Raw genomic sequence first — 17,720 nt, forward strand, 5'->3', positions numbered from 1 at the left:
GTGTTAGATCCAGAGAGCACATGGGGGTGGGGGGCGTGGACCTTCTCTCCCAGCTGCCCACTCCAGATGAGGGGGGCTCCTTACCCGGCACACAAAGCATTCAGGATGCCAGAGAGTGTTGAGGGCCGAGATGTAGTTCTCCAGGATGGCCCGGGCACAGCCGCCACACTTGGGTGCGAACATGTCAAAGTAATCCTTCCGGCAGTAGGCCTTGCCGTCTTTCTCATGGAACCCTGAGAAACAGGGGTTTGGGGGGGGCCGAGTGAGGGCATCTAGAGATGCAATCATCCTGACTCTAATGGCAGCAAAGTCTCCTGCCCCTGCCTCCCCAGCACTGGGGGGTAAGGGAGAAGGGAGGGGGAGGAGACCATCCAGCAAGGTGATCTGCCTGCTGGTCATACCTTCTGGACCAAAGAAGGCTCCACACTGGGCACAGAAGAAGTGCTCGGGGTGCCACGTCCGGTCAAGGGCTGTCACCACTTTCTGTGAGAGCAAAGTGTGGGATCAGAGCCCAGGTGCCGACCCACTGGACAGATCCCACAGCAGAGACCCACAGGCAGGACTGTCCTTCTCACCCCCCAAACCCACCCCCACCCCCACGCAGAGATCAAGTCTGTGTTCCATGTGCTCTGATTACCACTGGGAATTCCAGTTTATGGAGGGATCTGACATGCCAGACATACTCTCTCCTGAATCTTGCCATGTGGTTAAGGTCATAGATTCTTTTATTTTTTTTTTTTTTATTTTAAGATTTTACTTATTTATTTGACAGAGAGAGACACAGCAAGAGAGAAGGAACACAAGCAGAGGGTGTGGGAGAAGCAGGCTTCCCGCTGAACAGGAAGCCTGATGTGGGGCTCGAACCCAGGACCCTGGCTGGGATCATGTCCTGAGCCGAGGCAAACGCTTAATGACTGAGCCACCCAGGCACCCCAAGGTCATGGGTTCTATTCAGACTCCCATCTTGTAAGTGGAGAAACAGGCTCCAAGGGGCTGTGCGCTTCTCTCCACATCACGCAGCAGGAAAGGGAGGAAACCGGCACTCTACTCTATTTATCAGGCCATGGCTCCTGAGCCCTGGAGTGTATGCAGCAGGGAATCTAGGATGGGAGATGGAAGGGAGTAGAAGGGCCCCGAATCTAGCCTGGGTTTAAATCCCAACCCCACCATTTCCTAGCTGTGTGAGCTCAAGCATGAGTGACCTCTCTTAGCATCAGATGGCAGCAGCAACAGGAAAGAACTGGGCAGTACACCTGCCCTCCCGCCAGGCCCCCCGGACTCACATCCAGGATGGGACCATTGCAGTAGTAGCAGCGCGGAGAAAAGAGGTTATGATAGTCCTTTTCACAGTAGGGCTGTCCATCCCGCTCAAAAAAGTTCCGGGATCCGATCTCCTCTTGGCAATGGGTGCAGACGAAGTGCTCTGGGTGCCACGTCTTTCCCATGGCGGTCACAACCTGGGGAAAGAGGCAGAACGAGGCTCAGGGCCCTGGCCTGCCACAGAGCACACCCCCCCCACCCCGGCCACCTGCGGCTCCCTCCCCTGCTCCCCTTCCCCCTGTGTCACCTGCCCAGCGATGGGCTTCTTGCAGGCCCCGCAGACCCCTTTGGCAACCGTGGCGACCCCCAGTTTGTTCAGGTCAGACTGCAGGCTCCCCAGCATACTATCCAGCTGGCTCCCAGGCTTCGGGGGGCCCCCAGGGGGAGAGCTGCTCCCCGTCTTCCCCTGGGCCATGAACTGCAAAGACAGGGAGAGAGGCGGTCAGGACTTCAGGCTTGGGGAAGAGGCCTCGCAGCAACGCGGCACTGGGGGCTTTTCTCCCGCCTGGACAGACGGGCTGTCGGAGGCAAGCTGTACAACGTCGTCCAGGGCCCCCAGAGCCCCGAGCCCCGAGGGTAGGCGTGGCATCCATGAGATATGCTGGGAATCAGAGGGGCTTGCGGCACCCCACTGGCCTACCAAGGCCCAGAAAACAGGCAAGCAGGACCCTAGGCCCCCCGCCTCGGCACTGACCCCTCCCTCGTCCTGCCCTTCGGGACTGCTCTGCCTGTCGCTCGGAGGCCAGCCGGCCGCCCACGCTTCTCCATCCGCCATTTGTTCCAGGCCCTGGATCTTGGATAGGGGAGGAAACGAGGACAAGAAAATTGTTTTTAATTAAGGAAGAGAGAAAAGGAGACCTCGTTAGGGAACATTTCACAAAACTGGAATCTGGGATGAAATAAGAAGACCCCACCCCACCCCCACCCCCACCCCCGGCAGTACCAGAATGAGGAGGAAAAGTCTAGAGAAAAATGACCCAGAGAGAGAGGCCCGGGGAGAGATGAAGAAGGGGCAGAAAGTGAGCCAACTAAAGGCACGGGCACCGGAAAGGAAGGTAACCAGGGCTGAGAGCACAGCGGCCTTCCAGGTACTGGCCTGGGGGCCGGAGCGGGAGGAGCAGGTTTGGTTTCCCTTCTGGGAATGGCTTCCGCAGAGGAGCCTGAGGCAGGACCAAGGGACATGGGGAAGGGGCAGGCAGAGAGAAGCCCCACTGGGAAGCAAGAGGACAGCTGACATCAAGGGGCTAGGAGTGCCGCAGCAGGTTGAGAGGGCCCAGGGTCAAGGCAAGCTCTGAGGAAGGACTGTGGTACTGTCCTGACTCATGGACGGAGGGCCAGAGAGGGAGTGTGTGTGTGTGTCCCCAAGTGTGCAGTGCGGGAACACGGCCCAGGCAGCGGGACGGAGACAGGGAGGCCTGCCTGCATCGGGGGGAAGAGCGGGTCCTCGTCGGTCTGGCAGCCCACGGACCTCCAAGTGTGGGGTGCAGGAGGGGGCGGGGTGGGGCCCTGCACACCCTCTTCCCGAAGCCCTGCCGCAGCACTTGGGACCCCGGGGGAACCTCGGGCAAGAGCGGAGGGCCCCAGGGAAGAGGGGGCGGGCAGGCTGGGCGAGGGACAAGGGCTGCTGGCTGAGGCGTCTTTGTGCGGCTGGAGCAAAGAGACAGGAGGAGGAGGAGAAGCCGGAAGAGGAAAGGTTCTTCTTAGGGGAACGGGGGAGCCAGGAGGGAAGACGACCTGGGAAGAAGAAAGGAAGGAGAGAGACGAAGCAGAGCGTCAGAGCAGGGAGCATGCCGTCCCAGGCTACCCCCGGGCCTTCCCACCCTGGCGCCAAGAGTGAGGCCAGCCTCACACGGCCACAGGCTGCAAGACCCTCCCCCCACCCTCCTTTCCACACCACATCTCCCCTCCAGCCATCCTGGGCAAGAATCAGGACGCCTACTGGCCTGGCCCTGGCCCAGCCCCAGGCACCTCCTCGCTACCTTCTCTACAAGCTGCCCCCCAGCCCGCCTCCCACGAGGCTGCACAGTGATGATGACGCCCTCGGTCAGCCAGTCCTCAGCAGAGACCCCTGCCGCCCCCGCTGCCTCCTCTGCCTCCGGCTGGATGCCCAGCCGACCCTGCAGCTCTGCGATGAGCCGCTCCTGGGAAGGGGTCCTGCTCAGGGTGGCGGGGTCCAGCCGGCGGCGAGGGGAGGGCTCCCGGGACATGGGGTGTGCGTGGCCCGTCTCCCGGCTCCTCCTGATCACAGAGCGGATCTGAGGGGGGAGGGGGAAGCTGTCACTGTCCCACTCTGGGCTCAGCCAAGGCTGCTCAGTCCACACTCAGGTGCCGCGGGCAGGAGAGGGCAGAACACAACTGCCAGAGAGGAGCTAAGCAGAGGTGAGGCGGAGGCAGGGGCAGAGGGTGAGGCGGAGGCAGGGGCAGAGCGGACTCCCTCCACCTGGCACTTCATCTCCAAGTCAGCAATGACCTTGGGCAAGACTTCACTTCCAGGGGTCTCAGCGTCTCCATCCTTGATATGGGGTTAGAGTATTTTCTCGGCTGCCTTGTAGGGTTATTCCAAGACTATGTGAAAGGCTAGGGATATAAGTGGTAGACATTCCTGGAAAGGCATAAGACTCTTTTTTTGATCTGTAATAGAAAAATGTGATCTTTCCTGCCAGTACATCTTTTAATTAGTTTTTTTCCTGGTGTATATTATAATCTCACTTGTAGTTGTTTGGGTTTTTTTGCTGTTGCTCTAGTCTGTTTTTGGAAAGGACATAAAATTTTCATTAAGCAAGAAGCCAGTAAGAACAGTAACATCAGCCACGGATTATAGGGTACCACGTGCTATGTTCTCAGCACTTTACAGACATTGCCTCATTTAGTCCTTGGACAACAGTGGGGGGGAAATGTCTATTATAAACCCCATTTTCTTTTTTCTTTCTTTCTTTTTTTTTTGTTTTAAAGCAGGCTCCACACCCAACATGGGGCCTGAACTCATGGCCCTGAGATCGAGTCGCATGCTCTACTGACTGAGCCAGCGAGGTCCCCTTACTGTTACCCCCATTTTAAAGACGAGAAAGCTGAGGCTGGTGGGGGTTTGCCCAAGGTCACACAGGGTAGCAAGTACCGGAAGCGTGGTTTGTATTCAGGACTATCTGGTTCCAAAGCCCATGCTTTTAACCATTTCGCACACATCATATCAAGAGGTGAGGGGTAGCCCATCTAGAGGAAAGAGCCTTCAAACAAGCAAGAAGAGGGTTGTCACTAAGAGAATTTCCGGGGCCTGGAGGCTCCACTGACCCCACAGAACCCACTCCTGGTCATCAGGGTCTGAGGCCACGTGCTCTTGGAATCTGCTGCCCAAGCAGACATGCACAGAGCGGGAGGCCGCATGCGGTTAGCCAGGAGCGGCCCACACTCGGGCCAGCCGAGGGCCATGCCTAGCAGCCGTGCGAGCTTGCGCCTGCCTGGCCGGAGGCGGAAATCCTCTCAGTGGTGTTGGGCGTGTCCATGACCACGGCAGGTGGAGGCTCCGGCTGTTCCCTCTGGACCTGGGCGGCAGCTTCGGTGGTGCCTTCCAGCCGCCTGAGGGTCTCGGGTCCCAGGGTTGGCCTGATCAGGCTTCCCCTCATGGGTGTCTGTCCACCTAACTGCTCCTCATCAACTGGGGCCGGGCGGCTGCTTTCCAGCTCCCCTGGCTCTGGCTTTGCCCTCTGCTTCGGCTGTCCACGTTCCTTTGTGAGACTCCAGGTATCTGGGAAAATAGCCTGACGGTCCACGGCCACGACAGCTGGCTCAGTTACTTCCGGGCAGCTGGGTGTGGCTCTGTGGGGGATCTCACGCGCCTCCAAAGCCCACGGACGCTCCCAAGCAGCAGCCATGGCTTCCTCCGGGTACAAAGGGTTGGCCAACAGCCCGTGGGGGTCTCCAGGCTCCTCGGGACCTGCGCGCCCAGCCTGGCGGGGTGGTGTATGGCAAGGGGGCGCCCTGGAAACCTCACTTGTGAGGCTTGATAGGTCTCTCCAAACCTGAGACTGTTTCTCTGCACCAAACGGCCCCAGAGGGCCCTCCACAGAGGGAGACCTTGCATTGGGAGTGTCAGGGGTCACCTGGAGGGCAGCCACAGGAGGTCGAAGGCCCTGGCCATTACTGGGGTCCTCCAAGCAGAGGACCTCCTGGGAGGAAGCGGGACCTCCAGAGGCAAGCTTAGGAGTGGATGGTAAGAACAGAGAGGGCCCAGGAGGAGAAGGGGAAGGTATGTGGTGTGGGGCTGGAGCTGGTTTGGGCAGCAGCCCTAGGGAGCTCAAGGCCACAGCAGAGGAGCTGGTCTGGAATAGGAGAAAGACAAAAGGCAGAAAGGAGAGGAAAGAGAGATGGGACAGGTGACGAGAGGTGCTCTCTGCAAGGGGTGGGCTTGGCCCGAGGGTACTGAGAGCCACCAACTACACTGACCAACACCAGACCGAGGGGGCTGAGAAGCTGAAGCACGAGGGTCGGCCTGAGAAAGACTCAGACCCCAAAAAGGTCTTCCTGGGCTCCACGTCCCTGGCCCCCATCAAACCCAGGCAGCAGAGAGCCACCACTGAGCCAGGCCTGCGGGGCCACCTTAGTCAGAGTAGGGACAAGGGAGAAAAGGCTTCAGAAGGTGGACCACGGAGACCAGTGACCAGGAAGGTCAGCCCAAGCCCAATTGAGGGAGAGTCAGCCACAGGCCGCGGCTGTGCTTCCTCCAAACCTGGCTCAACCTGGCTGCCTCCCCCAGACAATCCTAGCCTTCCTGCATCCCCCAAGACCTTCATCTCAGAGCACAGCTAGAACCAGTGCAGCTGCTTGTGGGCACCTTGACGCCGGCTGGCTGGCTCAGAAAGTAGAAACTGGGGCACCTGGGTGGCTAAGTCGGTTAAGCGTCCAACTCCTGATTTCGGATTGGGTCATGATCTCAGGGTCCTGGGATCGAGCCCCACATCAGGCTCCCGCTCAGCGAAAAGTCTACTTGAAAAATGTCTTTCTCTCTCACTCTGCCCTTCCCCCTGCTCATACTCACCCCCGCTCAAATAATCTTAGGGGAAAAAAAAGTAAAAACAGTTTAAAGGGTGGTAGTGTAGGGCTCCCCAAGACCAACACCAAAGTCCAAGGGACTTGTTTCTGATGGTGGCCACTCACCACCCACAACCAATGGCACTTGAGGGTCACAGGCCCAGGCAGCTCCCATCCCCCCAGCTGGAGGGACTCTTTGTACCCCCTCAGGGCCAAGAGCACTCAGGAGGCTTGCTCCCCTTCTCAGATTCCCTAGTTCCTGCCCCAAAGGTCCCAGGCAGACCCACGTGGAAGGGTGAAGTCAGCAAGTGCAGGAGATCAGGCAGTAGAAATCCCCACCAAGACACTGACCCTGAAACACCCCGGGTCTGGCAGGCCTGAGAGGCCCAGGACAGGAGGGGAAGGATGCCTCCTGCAGGACTGGCCCAGGAGCCTGAAGGGTGGAGGTGTCCCACAGATAGAGCCCGTGGGGACTCGGGCCTGTGGAGGGTATGGGGAAGGATGGACGGAGGCTGGCAAAGGAGACCCGTGCATTTGGAGCCAGAGGCAGAAGAGGGACCTGTTGAGGACAGCCAGCCAGCGTGGGAGACGGAGCCCCAGAGCCCCGGGACAAATGACCTCTCAGGCACAGGATCCCAGTCCCACATGGCCCAGCAGAGAATGCCCTCCCCCACCAGGAGCAACCATCAACACAGAACCCTTTGTCTCAGCCTCCGGATCCCCTCGCCTGGGTGGCTGGGAGCTGGGAGCAACCCAGGAAGGAGGAATTTCCCTGCTAAGGGCTTCTCTGCCTCCATCAGCTGTGAGTGAAGCCTGGTGTGACCCTCCCTCCCCAGCACCCTGGTGAGGTCAGAGCACCGCAGGGTCCCTGGCTCAGGGCGAGGCACCCAAACACTGAGGGCCTGGGCTCCAACTACTCACACCAAGGTAGAGGGGAAGAAGAATGAGGTGCAGGGAAGAAGAGGGGTCTCAGGGCACCTTGAAATCCGAAAGGGAGGCCATCAGCTCGTCCAGCTCCCTGGTGGCAGAGGAGGCTGAGATGCGTGTCTGCTGCTGGCTGGAGGTGACTCGCTGAGGGCTGCTCATCTCGCCCTGGTTCACAGTGATGGCAGGGCTGCGGGGCGGGCACGGCGTCAGCGGGGACCTCAGAGGCCAGCTCCGTGTCCCCCCAGAGCGGCCCTCTCCTCTCCAGGGTCTCAACATCTCAGCTCTCACACTGGGGTCCTCCCGCCCGACTCCGGAGAAACCCGCCAGCTCCCAGTCTCAGCCGCGGGGACAAAACTGAGGTGAGCTGCTCGCTTGGGACAAGAGGGCAGCTCAACCGGCCCCTTTCTCAGGAGGACATCTGTGGTCCTCTGCACCTGAGTTCAAGCTCGCCTGTTAAACGAGCCCAAGCACCGGTGTACCCCCACGACAACACCGTACAGACCTGTGAGACTGCCCCAACGACACACCGACACCGAGCTGGGCTGACATTTAGTAATGAGCCACGTGCGCCACATGCTCTGAGCCAGAAACCACTCCAGACACTTTACGTGGATTACTGGGTCTCATCCCATCAAGGCAGGTGGTCGTACTCGCCATTATCCTATATCCCTTCATCCCATTTTACAGACAGGGACACGAAGGCTTGAGCGACAACACTTAGTGAGGACAGACCCGAGACCCAAGCCCTAACACTGTGGCTCCAAAGCCCATGCAGACAGCCACTAAGCTGGTGGCTCCCCCAGGGCCTGGTCCAGAGCCCGGCAAACAACAGGCCCTCACAGAAGGAACGGGGGACAACTGGGCCAAGCGGACGGTCACCAGAGCACAGCGCTGGCTGGGCGAGACCACCCCTGCCCAGGAGAGCCCACCGATACTCACACGGGGCTGGGCACGGAGCTCTCGAGTTCATCCAAGAGACTCTCCACACTGGGCCTCACATCCTCCAGGCCGCGGCCCCCATTCCGCTTGGGCTTCTCTTTCGTCAGGGGTCCAGCTTTGCCCCCTAGTGAGCTGTTATTCTCCGGGATGCCATAGTGGGGGCTCAGAGCTCCAGGCAGTGGCGGGCTTGAGTTGGCCTCATCTTGGAAGTGCGAGAGGGAAAGGCTGCTCAGCCCTGATCCCTCTGGGGATCCAAAGGCCAGCAGGTGGCCCCTGGGGGCCCAGGGAACCAGTCCTACCTGCAGGGAAGCCCGGGGGATTATGCTGCACTGCATTCAGTTCCAGCAGCAGACGGTCAAGTTCAGAAAGGTTGCTGCCCAGGGAGGAGCTCATCACAGTGGGTGAAGGCTCGGCCGACTTCTGCTTGTTGGGGAAACTGAGAGGCAGAGGAGAGGCCACTATGAGAGGCGCCCCCAGCTCTGGTGGCCTCAAGACCTCCAGGAGAAGAAGGTGGAGTGGGTGTGAAGTCTCCCCCAGCAAGAGATGGGGCAGTGGGGAAGGGATGTGGTGAGAAGAGGGGAGGAAGGAAGTCTTGCCTCAGGTCCTCAACGACACAGCTGGTGTGACAACCCAATCCTGCTACTGTGTGGTGGTAGCAGCGCGAAGGCCACCCAGCCAGCCCAAGGCAGTACGAGCTGGCCAGGAGCCTCGGGACCTTGTGCAGGCTGCTGCCAGGCCTGATCCCTGGCCCCAGACCTCCCAGGCAGGAGGGGAAGGGGCACACAGAGGGCTGCGTCAGTACCTGTAGACGTGCTCTTCCTCACCAGCTCGGGAACACGGCGGGCCGGCGCCGTCCTGGGGCACGGAGGCGCTGGAAGTTTTGGCACTGGAGCCACACACGGGTGACGGGGACTGAGGCTGCAGGGAACAGAATGCTCAGAGCCTCCCCCGAGGCGGTGGAAAAGGAACAACCCGAGTCACCCCCAGGAGGCTCCTGCTCACAGACAGTCTCACCAGGGAATTTCCACACTCCGGCCAGGGGACAGGTGATTAACACTTGGTCACTTGCCCCCTCACGTGGCCTCTGGGAGACCCAGCCATTTCCTGGCCCCTCTCCTTATATGCCCCCATTCCTCCCTGGGCTCCCCAAGCTGCTGCCAGGCAAGCTCCTACTGCCCCAAAGCCTCAGGCTGTCTTCCCAGCCCCCATCCCCACCTTACCTGCTGGTGGATAAATCTGGAGGCACTGGGATCCCACTGGTCTAAGGGGTCAAGGATCGTGCCATTGAGGGCCTCACTGGATGGGGGTGGCGGGACAGGGGGCGGCACGGCAATCTCCTGGTATGTGTGGTTTCCAGTTGGGTACGAGTAGGGGGTCTCCTCCGACAAGAACACGGGCCGTTTGGAGATGTGGGAGGTGGTGGACTCCAAGTCGGCCAGCAGGGCGTCTGCAGAGAGAACATGCCGAGAGCTGTTAGGAACCCGGGATCCTGGCAACACGCTGTCCAGTGGCAGTGCCCTCCCTGCCCGCTGCACCCAAGAGCTAATGACTTCTAAGGGCACCTGCCCCACCCCTGGGAGAAATAACCAGCCTCGGGGCAGGAAGCCGGTAGCCCAGACCAGCCTGGCAAAGAACCAACTTCTGAAACTGACCTCTTCTCCCCAGCCCAAGGCTGAAGGTGCTTGGAGGCTCCTGGGCTGCCCCTGGGGCTCTCCTACCTCTGGCGCCCGGGCACCTGCGTTCCCTGCCGACAGGGCTGTGCGGCTGGCTGGCTGGAAGTCAGAAATGCCTGCCTGGAGCTCAGCACTCTGACTCCACAGGGCAAGGCGGGGAGAATGGGCGGGAGGGGCCCCACGTCACGGGGAGGGGCCCAGGCAGTGCCAGGTCCCACTGAAATTCCAGGAGCTTGGGCTTTCTCAGCAATGCACCCACTCCACCTGGAGTGCTCTTCAGGGTATGGTACCTGCCCCTCTGCCGAGGCAGAAGCAAAACCCCAGGCTGCCTACTCCTCCGAGACCCTGGGCTATAGGGGGAGATTCGGAGGAGGTTTGGAGGTTGGAGGTTGATGGGGAGGTGGGGAGGTGGGGAGGTGGGGGCTGGGTGGAGGCTGGCGCAGGGTTCCCCACCCCCTCAGCTAAGGAGGGGGCAGGACTGCTCTGTAGGCTGTTTCTGCGGAAGCTTGGCAAGCCGCCTGGCCCCAGAGGCTCCAGGGCCCCACTACTCTGCTTATAACAGCAGAAGGGAGCCAAATCAAGTGTAAGCTTCCATTACCCTGGCACCAGGCGCCCAACTGGGGGCCGTGGTTCTCCCCTAGCAGAGGGGCAGGCATAGGAACTGCTGATAACCCCTCAACTTCAATCCCCCCTCCTGATACCCTCAACAGCCCCCCAGCCCAGAGGGCCTGGCCCCAACACCACACCCTCATTCCTACCATATTCAAGGACCGGCTCACCCTCACTCTCCTGCTGACCCGCTGGGGGCCAGGAAGGGTCAGGCCCCCACCCTTAGGATATTATGTATCAGATATGGCTGGATCTACTGCCAATCACTAGTAACGAGCCCCACGCTAGGCACTGCGTGGTATGATGTCTCTCTGTGAACCCTAATACTGGATAAAGCTGGAATTCTGATCCTACATTTACAGGCAGGGAAAGGAGCTTCAAGAGGTAGTGGAAGCTGCCCAGATAACAAAGCCAGTGAAAGAAAGGACTGTGTGGCTCTTCAGTAGCCCCAAGCCCCCAAAATCTGGCCTGGAACAGTCTGCTGAGATCACGACATGATGCCATATTTCAATGGTACAACTTCTTGAGTGCCGGTGCCCAGGACGATCCTTCCTTATGTCCCTGTCCCCAACCCTACCCCAGCTTGGTAGAGGGAACCAAGGGGGTCTCACACCTCCCAGCTGCCTGCCCTGCCCTCCTATCCCCAAGGGTGGCCACACCTACCCCCAGCTCTTACCCAGCTGATTAGAGGGGGAGCTTGTGACAAGGCCCAGGACCCTGGAGCCAGCAGCTCGGCACAAGGGTCTCCTGACTCCCGAGGAAAGTCAGTTCCTGCAGTCCCCCGCCCCTTGCAAGATCCCCTAGATAAGTCTGGCTTCCTGTCTCCAGCAAAGCAGAACTAGAAGCAGTCAGTGCGTGCCTAGGTAATGACAGAAAAGGAACTGGGGTCCGGGGCCGAACTCAGTGGCCTCTGAATGGCTGCCACCTACTGTCGTGGCTTCACACAGCATCCCCACTTGCCCTGGGCCCAGTTCGGCAGGGGAAGGGTCTCCCCTTTTCCATCAAAGGCAGAGCCAGCTGGAAAACCCTACAGGCACCATGTGCAGCCCCAGTGGGAATAACAGGAGCTTCACGCTGTGTTCCTTCCCTTCCTCCTCACAGCAACACCAGCATGGAGGGTAAAAGTGAGGCGCAGGCAGGCAGAGTCACATGCCCATGCTGCCAACCTCTGGCTGAGAGGACACAGTGAGGATGTGAGCTCGGGTCCCTCAGGCAAAGGGATAACCTATCCCATCAAACCCCCCGAGTGAGGGCCTCCACTGCCTTCTGCCTCAAACCCCCCTCCACTCCCCCTGACTCTAAGTCTAGCTTACAATTTCACTGGGGTCTTTTAAACACCGATACATCTGTTGGTCAGAAGGAGGAGTCCTAGGGGACAGAAACAAAAGATTCCAGGAGTTTGAGTCCTAGCTCCTCCTTCTACTCTCTGCGGCCATCCCTGAGCCTCGGCTGCCCCGACAAGCTGGGGTTCATCATTCCTACCTCACGGTGTTGGTGGGAGCTCTACCTAGGGCAGTGGGGGTTACAGTCCCTGGAAAGCTACAAACATCAGATCTTCTTTGTTTTGTGACATTCTGAAAAACACCTTCCTCCAAGGAGGTCAGGGTAGGATGCGCCGTACTGACCACTCCCACATCTTCTATGGTCAGAATCTGGATGAGACGTGCCAAGGGAAAGCCTCATGAGAAAAGAAGTAATAAAGCACCAGTCGGAGGGAGACAGGTGTGGACGCCGGCGGGAAAGCGATCAAATGTGTGTCTGCCCGAGTGGGAGAGAGCACATGCCGGTGCCAGCGGTCCTCTGGAATAGCTTGCTTCCCTCTCCGCACCCTTAGACATTGCTCAGTGACTGCACAGTGTCACTCTCTCCCCAAAGCCCCCCACAAACGCCTCAGGGAAGGAAGCCAGGAATATAGGAGGCAGCCAAGGAGGCCTCTGGGCTCTGCTTTGGACTCCTATGGGTGTAGAAGGCTGCTATGGCCTGAAAGCCCACAAAATGGTTCCGGGCCAAAGTCTCCTTGCAAACTCAGCGAACTCCTCCCCTGCTTGAGTAAACAGAGGCCGAAGAGGCAAGACTGCTCAAGAAAGTTCACTTGCAAGCAGCACCCCATGGGCGGGTCCTCCAGTTCTCAGCTGCACCTACTGCCTGGTATCTAGCTCTAAACACCAGGCAGCCAGGCTCAGAGTCCAGCCAGAGTCCTTCCACCCAGACCCCAAAGAAGGTGTTTGTAGGATATGCTCCAGACACACAGAGGCAGGATTGGAAGCTGTGGGGGGGCACCTTTCTCCAGGCTAAGGAAGGCTCCGAACGTCCTCAGCATTTCTCCACTAATTTTCTGGGTCCAAGCCTGAAACCTTCAGGACAAGTCAGAGCCACCAGAACCACCCAAGCCACCCTATGGAAGGAAGCCCTCCCTGGGGCTTCCCATCCCTTTTCTGGAAGAAACCACCCTAGATGCTGCAGGCTTTTTGCCTCTCCGGGCCAGCTGATGCATGTCCTGGCACTCCCACCCACACAAGAGGGGAAGTGGAAGTCTCCGGGTGAGACCATCCGGTGTGCGTGTGCCAGGGGGAGGGGTTCTCCTCTCCAGGTAGGTGGGGGAGGGGATGGCAGGCTGGGTGCAAAGTCTCCAGCCCACCGGGGGCAAAGGACACCCAGCTCCGCCCCGGCGGGGAAGGGATGCGGCCCTTCCGCTGATACCCGCCAGAGGGCGCTATTGGCCCGTCGGCTCCCGCGGCGGGCGCAGTAACCCAAGGTAAACTCACGCAACCACGGAATTTTCGAGCCGGGAAGACCGGGGAGCCCCTAGCCACGGGCTCCCTGGGGAAGTTTCAATCCCGAGAAAGCTCGGTGAGCTGGAGGGACGGAGCAGCTACGGGAGGCGCACGAGGAGGTGCCAAACCTGCCACCCGTGCTTGGGGCACTCGAACATTGGAAGGCACGACCAATGAGTGATGCAGCCCCGCGGGGCTCCGGAGACCCACAGGGACGCGCGCCCCCTCCGCAGACTTAGCGCCCGCGGGCACCCCGTCCCCACCCCGCGGCAGGGCCGGGGCCCAAGCAGCCGCTCAGATCAGGGGCGCCTTCGGACCCGCAGGCCGCCTGGGGGTAGGCTGCCTGGGCGGGCACGGAGCACGCTGCAAGACGCCCTTTCCCGGGCCCCAGCGACCCGTCAAACGTAATCCCGCGGACCCGACGGGCGATGGAGGTAGGGGGTCTGTAGCCCCAAGGGTTTGAGGGGGTTAAGACGCTGGCTGCCCAGGGAGGGAGCAGAGAGAGGGGCCGGTCTGCCTGCATTCCAGGATGCAAGCCGCAGCTGCGCCCCTCACATTCCCAAACCAGGCGGAGGATGCAGGACAGGGGCAGCCCTGGCCAGACGACGGCTCTGGAAACCTAGGCTGATCCACTGACACATGACACCCTATAAGTTAAAGACACGCAACGAACCCTTTCCATCTCCGCCCCCAATGAAGTGTAAAAACAAGTTAGACCCTTTCACAAAACTGGCTTCCTCCTATCCGCCCCCAATGAAGTATAAAAACAAGTTGGACTCTTGGCTGGGTCTTCCTCCTACCCAAGCCCCGGCCTCTCCAGAGTGTGTGATAAAGACTGTCACGCCCAGAGCTGAGCAGAAGCCAGAAGATAAAAGTCTATCCACCAGGATCTCTCAAGTGGGGTTGGGGGGGGGGGGTGAGGGAGGACCCAGGACTATTCCATTCTCTCCTCCCAGACTCTAAAGACACCAGATGTGAGGGACGCCTGGGTGGCTCAGTTGGTTAAGCAGCTGCCTTTGGCTCAGGTCATGATCCCAGTGCCCTGAGATCGAGTCCTACATCAGGCTCCTTGCTCTGCAGGCAGCTTGCTTCTTCCTCTGACTGCCTGCCACTCTGTCTGCCTGTGCTCACTCTCGCTCTCTCTCTGACAAATAAATAAATAAAATCTTAAAAAAAAAAAAAAAAAAAGACACCAGATGTGAGAACTTACACAGGGAGATTGAGTCACACAGACTGCTCAGTGGCCAAACTGCTTGTGCCTCAGTTTCCTTGTCTGTCTGACCGGAATTCTACCATGTTACTCACAGGAGCAAGGAATATCATGAAAAAATGGAGACACGGAGCTGGCTTAGCACTGTCCTGGAAGAGAGCACTCTCTGAGTAAATGCTACCCTGAGGGGAGCTGGCTCCCAGAGAGAAAGGTAGCCCTGGAGGGGCAGGAGAAAGCACCTCCCCTTCCTGTCCCAGTCCGGAGGCAGAGGATGCTGCAATCCCAGAGAAGCAGTTAGGGGCACCAATCTGGGGAACAGAAAACCACCTGGAAAAGCCTCCCCACCAGGTTTCAACCTGGTCTCCTCCTCCACTCCCAGCACCGGGCTCCACTAGAAGAGGTGGGCTCCTTTAGCCTCCAGGAAGACCCCACCTCAAAATGCCTTGCATTCTTGAGGCCCAGGAGAGCCCACAGTTAGAACTCAAATCTTTTCCAGACTCCACTCACCCACCTTCTTCCCGCAGGCCTTAACTCAGCTTTCGTCACCCAGGGCAGGGGCTGGCACAGTGTCCTTAGGAGCTGACAAGCAGAAGGAAGGAGCGGCCAACACCACCCTGAGAGCTCCAACACGGGAAGCAAGGGGCTGCCATAGCATAAGGGCCTTCCCGGCAGTCCGCGGCCAGCTGTCTGTCCATCCCTGCCATTTAACACGAGATTGGACTCTCAAAGAGACAGCGGAGGGTCCGCAAGTCCCTTTCCCACAACCCTAGAGAGGCCCAGTCTTAGGCCTGTCTACCCTGCTAGGTTCAGAACTCTGGGCAAGCGAAGTTTCAGCCCCCTCTGCTGACCACCTGCTGGGGGGTAGGGCGTGGCCTCAACCATCAGAGGAGAAGCTGCCCAAGCTCAGGGATCCAAGCAATGAACAGGCTCTGGCCTTCCTAAGGAAGGAGTTATGTAAACAGCAGGACCAGCTCCTCCAGGATGGTCTCATCTCAGCCCCTTTGCTGAGACTCTTCCAGATTAGGAAGGAAGCAGGACAAGAAGGCGGGTCCCCCCCCTTCCCCCAGCCCTGAGCATCTGAGCAGTGAGCGCAGAGGTAATCTAATCCACAGCGGGGTAGTTTTACTGGGTGAGTAACTCCCCAGGAATGGGGAGCTGGGTATATTTATCCCGATAACTGTCCTGGGAGGAAAGGCAGATCTGTGACCAGTAAAGGCCAATTAGGCCAGCTCCGCTCTGCCCTGCACAGGGCCCAGGGACCCAGGGCCTGGACACTGATGAGGAGGTCTATCTCCGGGAGGGGACTTCCCTGCCAGTTTGGGTCCTTGTCCACCAACTGTCTCCACTCCAAGAATTAAGCCCTGGAGAGCACTTGTCCATCTTGTTTGACGCCTCTCTCCCCAGAAGCTGGAATGCCAGGGGCTGTGAGGAAGAGGAAGACAGGGAGGGAGCAGGGAGCAGAGAAAGCTAGTGCGGAGAAGCCAGGATGCAAGGCTTCCAGGCCCAGCCTCCTGAGTGCCTGGCAGCAGGTCAAACCACCCACGTGGGTCATCCTCTCTTCCCTGTCTGTAAAATGGGCAGAAACCAATTCCTGGGAGCAAGCTCCGGAGAGGAGAGAATACAATTTCAGGTAAGACTTATATAGCATCTCTGGGCTTTCTGGAGTCTGCCTAAATCCAAGGCATTGCTATTATCTGAATCCCAGACAGGAACTGCTCTCCCTAAGGGGATGATGAGAAACAATCAATACTTTAGTGTCATTTAAATATTTCATAGCTGTGCCTGGAGGTTATGAAGATTTAGCCACCATTCTCCCTCGCTGACTCATCCCTCGCTCAACAGGAACTGCCATTTTACTGTCTCAGCCCCAGAGGAAGTGTGGGCTGGGGGTGACACACGGGAAACTAGGGGGGGCAGGCCGGAGTCCTCCAATCTGCTGCCAGGAAAGCTGGGAGGTGCCCTCTGGGTGAGGCAGTTCTACCCTGGGCTTCCTACACGCCAGAGGAGGGTGGTTTCCTGTCTGCTGAAGAGTCCTTCCTCACGGGCTGATACAACATGAGTATGCCAGCTGGGTCACCTTTACTGGGTCCTGGCTGGTGCCCAAGGTCACAGAGCACAGGTAACCGGAGACTTGAGAGAATGATGGCAGAAAGGCAATTCCAGAAGTCACCCTGAGCTCCAGGAAGAAGCCCAACGGCACCAGGCACCCACACAGCCCCCACCTCACCCCCCCTCCAGGCCCCTGGCTGCTACTGAGGCTTCCTCAGGCAGTGGCAAACGGGAGGAGTTGCCCAGATCTCCCCTGCACACCTCCCTGCGGGCCCAGGAGCAGGACCCAGCTGGCTAGACGCCAGGCTCTTTTCTGTGGTCGGTAACTCATCCCTCGGTCGGGGATCAGTAGGCCCCGCCCTCCCCCAGAGGGCCCAGAACCACCGTGGACGCATTCCATTGGTCAGATTTCATTCACCTCTCTGGGTCATCCAGAAACGGTTCTTTTTAAGGTCAGGCTAGGACCCAACTCCAGGCTCATCCCACATTTCCTTCAACACGGCTTTACATACAAAAACAGGAGGTTCCGGCGCTGGAAGTTTTCTCAGCTCTTCCTCACCAGCTCCGCACCAGCTCCCAACCACTCCCGCAATCAGGCTCCTGGAGGCCATTCGGCCCGTTTCTGTCGCTGGGCAGGGCGGCTCCTTGGGCCTCTCAGTCCTGCTAATCACCACCAGGGGTTAGGAGGGGCTCAAAAGTGAGTCATCTGCCCTGCAGAGACCCAAACAGAAAGTTCAAAAGTTTGCCTGTTGCAGGGATAAGCCACGGTCTTCTCTTCGCAATGTTTGTGGATTTCACAGCCCAAGTTACCCACTCTTTGCCAGTCAAGTTCTGATGAATGAACACAGCCTGAGGAGGCCACAGAATGGGCCAGAGCTTCCTGATCTCGGGCAATTGGGCCATTTCCCGAATTCAGCTCTCTCCCTCCTGCCCTTCAGGTTACCTGACAGCAACCCTAACAACTGCGACCGTCCCCAGCTCCCACACTTCACTGGCAAATTAATTCTTCCTTCCCCCGGTGCATCTCCATTATTGGCTTCCTTTCTTTTCAAATCAACAGGTTAGACCAGCATCCAGGTCCAGGCTCAGCCCCTTTCTCAGCCTTGCCTGCAGCCCCCTGCCCAGGTTCCCCAACTCTGATCCTTTCAGCAAACACCAGCTGTACTTACAGCAAACACCATACTGTACACAATA

The 17,720-nt window shown here is 58.8% G+C and overlaps 1 protein-coding gene across 4 annotated transcripts in view; it reads right to left on the minus strand.

Annotated features, from left to right (window-relative positions):
- PXN (paxillin) overlaps positions 1 to 17,720 on the minus strand; it is a 46,008-nt gene that overhangs the window by 1,407 nt on the left and 26,881 nt on the right. Inside the window, exons 2-15 of one of the 4 annotated variants that reach the window (XM_045073684.1) lie at positions 16,945 to 17,186; positions 9,432 to 9,658; positions 9,014 to 9,129; positions 8,511 to 8,647; positions 8,212 to 8,413; positions 7,324 to 7,459; positions 4,776 to 5,636; positions 3,300 to 3,575; positions 2,740 to 3,054; positions 2,015 to 2,113; positions 1,568 to 1,738; positions 1,284 to 1,457; positions 402 to 483; positions 85 to 233 (exon numbers count right to left, since the gene is read on the minus strand). In XM_045073684.1, the coding sequence (XP_044929619.1) occupies positions 85 to 233; positions 402 to 483; positions 1,284 to 1,457; positions 1,568 to 1,738; positions 2,015 to 2,113; positions 2,740 to 3,054; positions 3,300 to 3,575; positions 4,776 to 5,636; positions 7,324 to 7,459; positions 8,212 to 8,413; positions 8,511 to 8,647; positions 9,014 to 9,129; positions 9,432 to 9,658; positions 16,945 to 16,957 (2,958 nt within the window). In that variant the 5' untranslated portion in view covers positions 16,958 to 17,186. The remainder of the gene's footprint in view (positions 1 to 84; positions 234 to 401; positions 484 to 1,283; positions 1,458 to 1,567; positions 1,739 to 2,014; positions 2,114 to 2,739; positions 3,055 to 3,299; positions 3,576 to 4,775; positions 5,637 to 7,323; positions 7,460 to 8,211; positions 8,414 to 8,510; positions 8,648 to 9,013; positions 9,130 to 9,431; positions 9,659 to 16,944; positions 17,187 to 17,720) is intronic. The other 3 variants (XM_045073683.1, XM_045073685.1, XM_045073686.1) reach the window with 3 other exon arrangements.

This window comes from Mustela putorius, unplaced genomic scaffold (assembly GCF_011764305.1).
Source record: "Mustela putorius furo isolate JIRA1106 unplaced genomic scaffold, ASM1176430v1.1 tig00537248_pilon_pilon_pilon, whole genome shotgun sequence".
Taxonomy (NCBI): domain Eukaryota; kingdom Metazoa; phylum Chordata; class Mammalia; order Carnivora; family Mustelidae; genus Mustela; species Mustela putorius.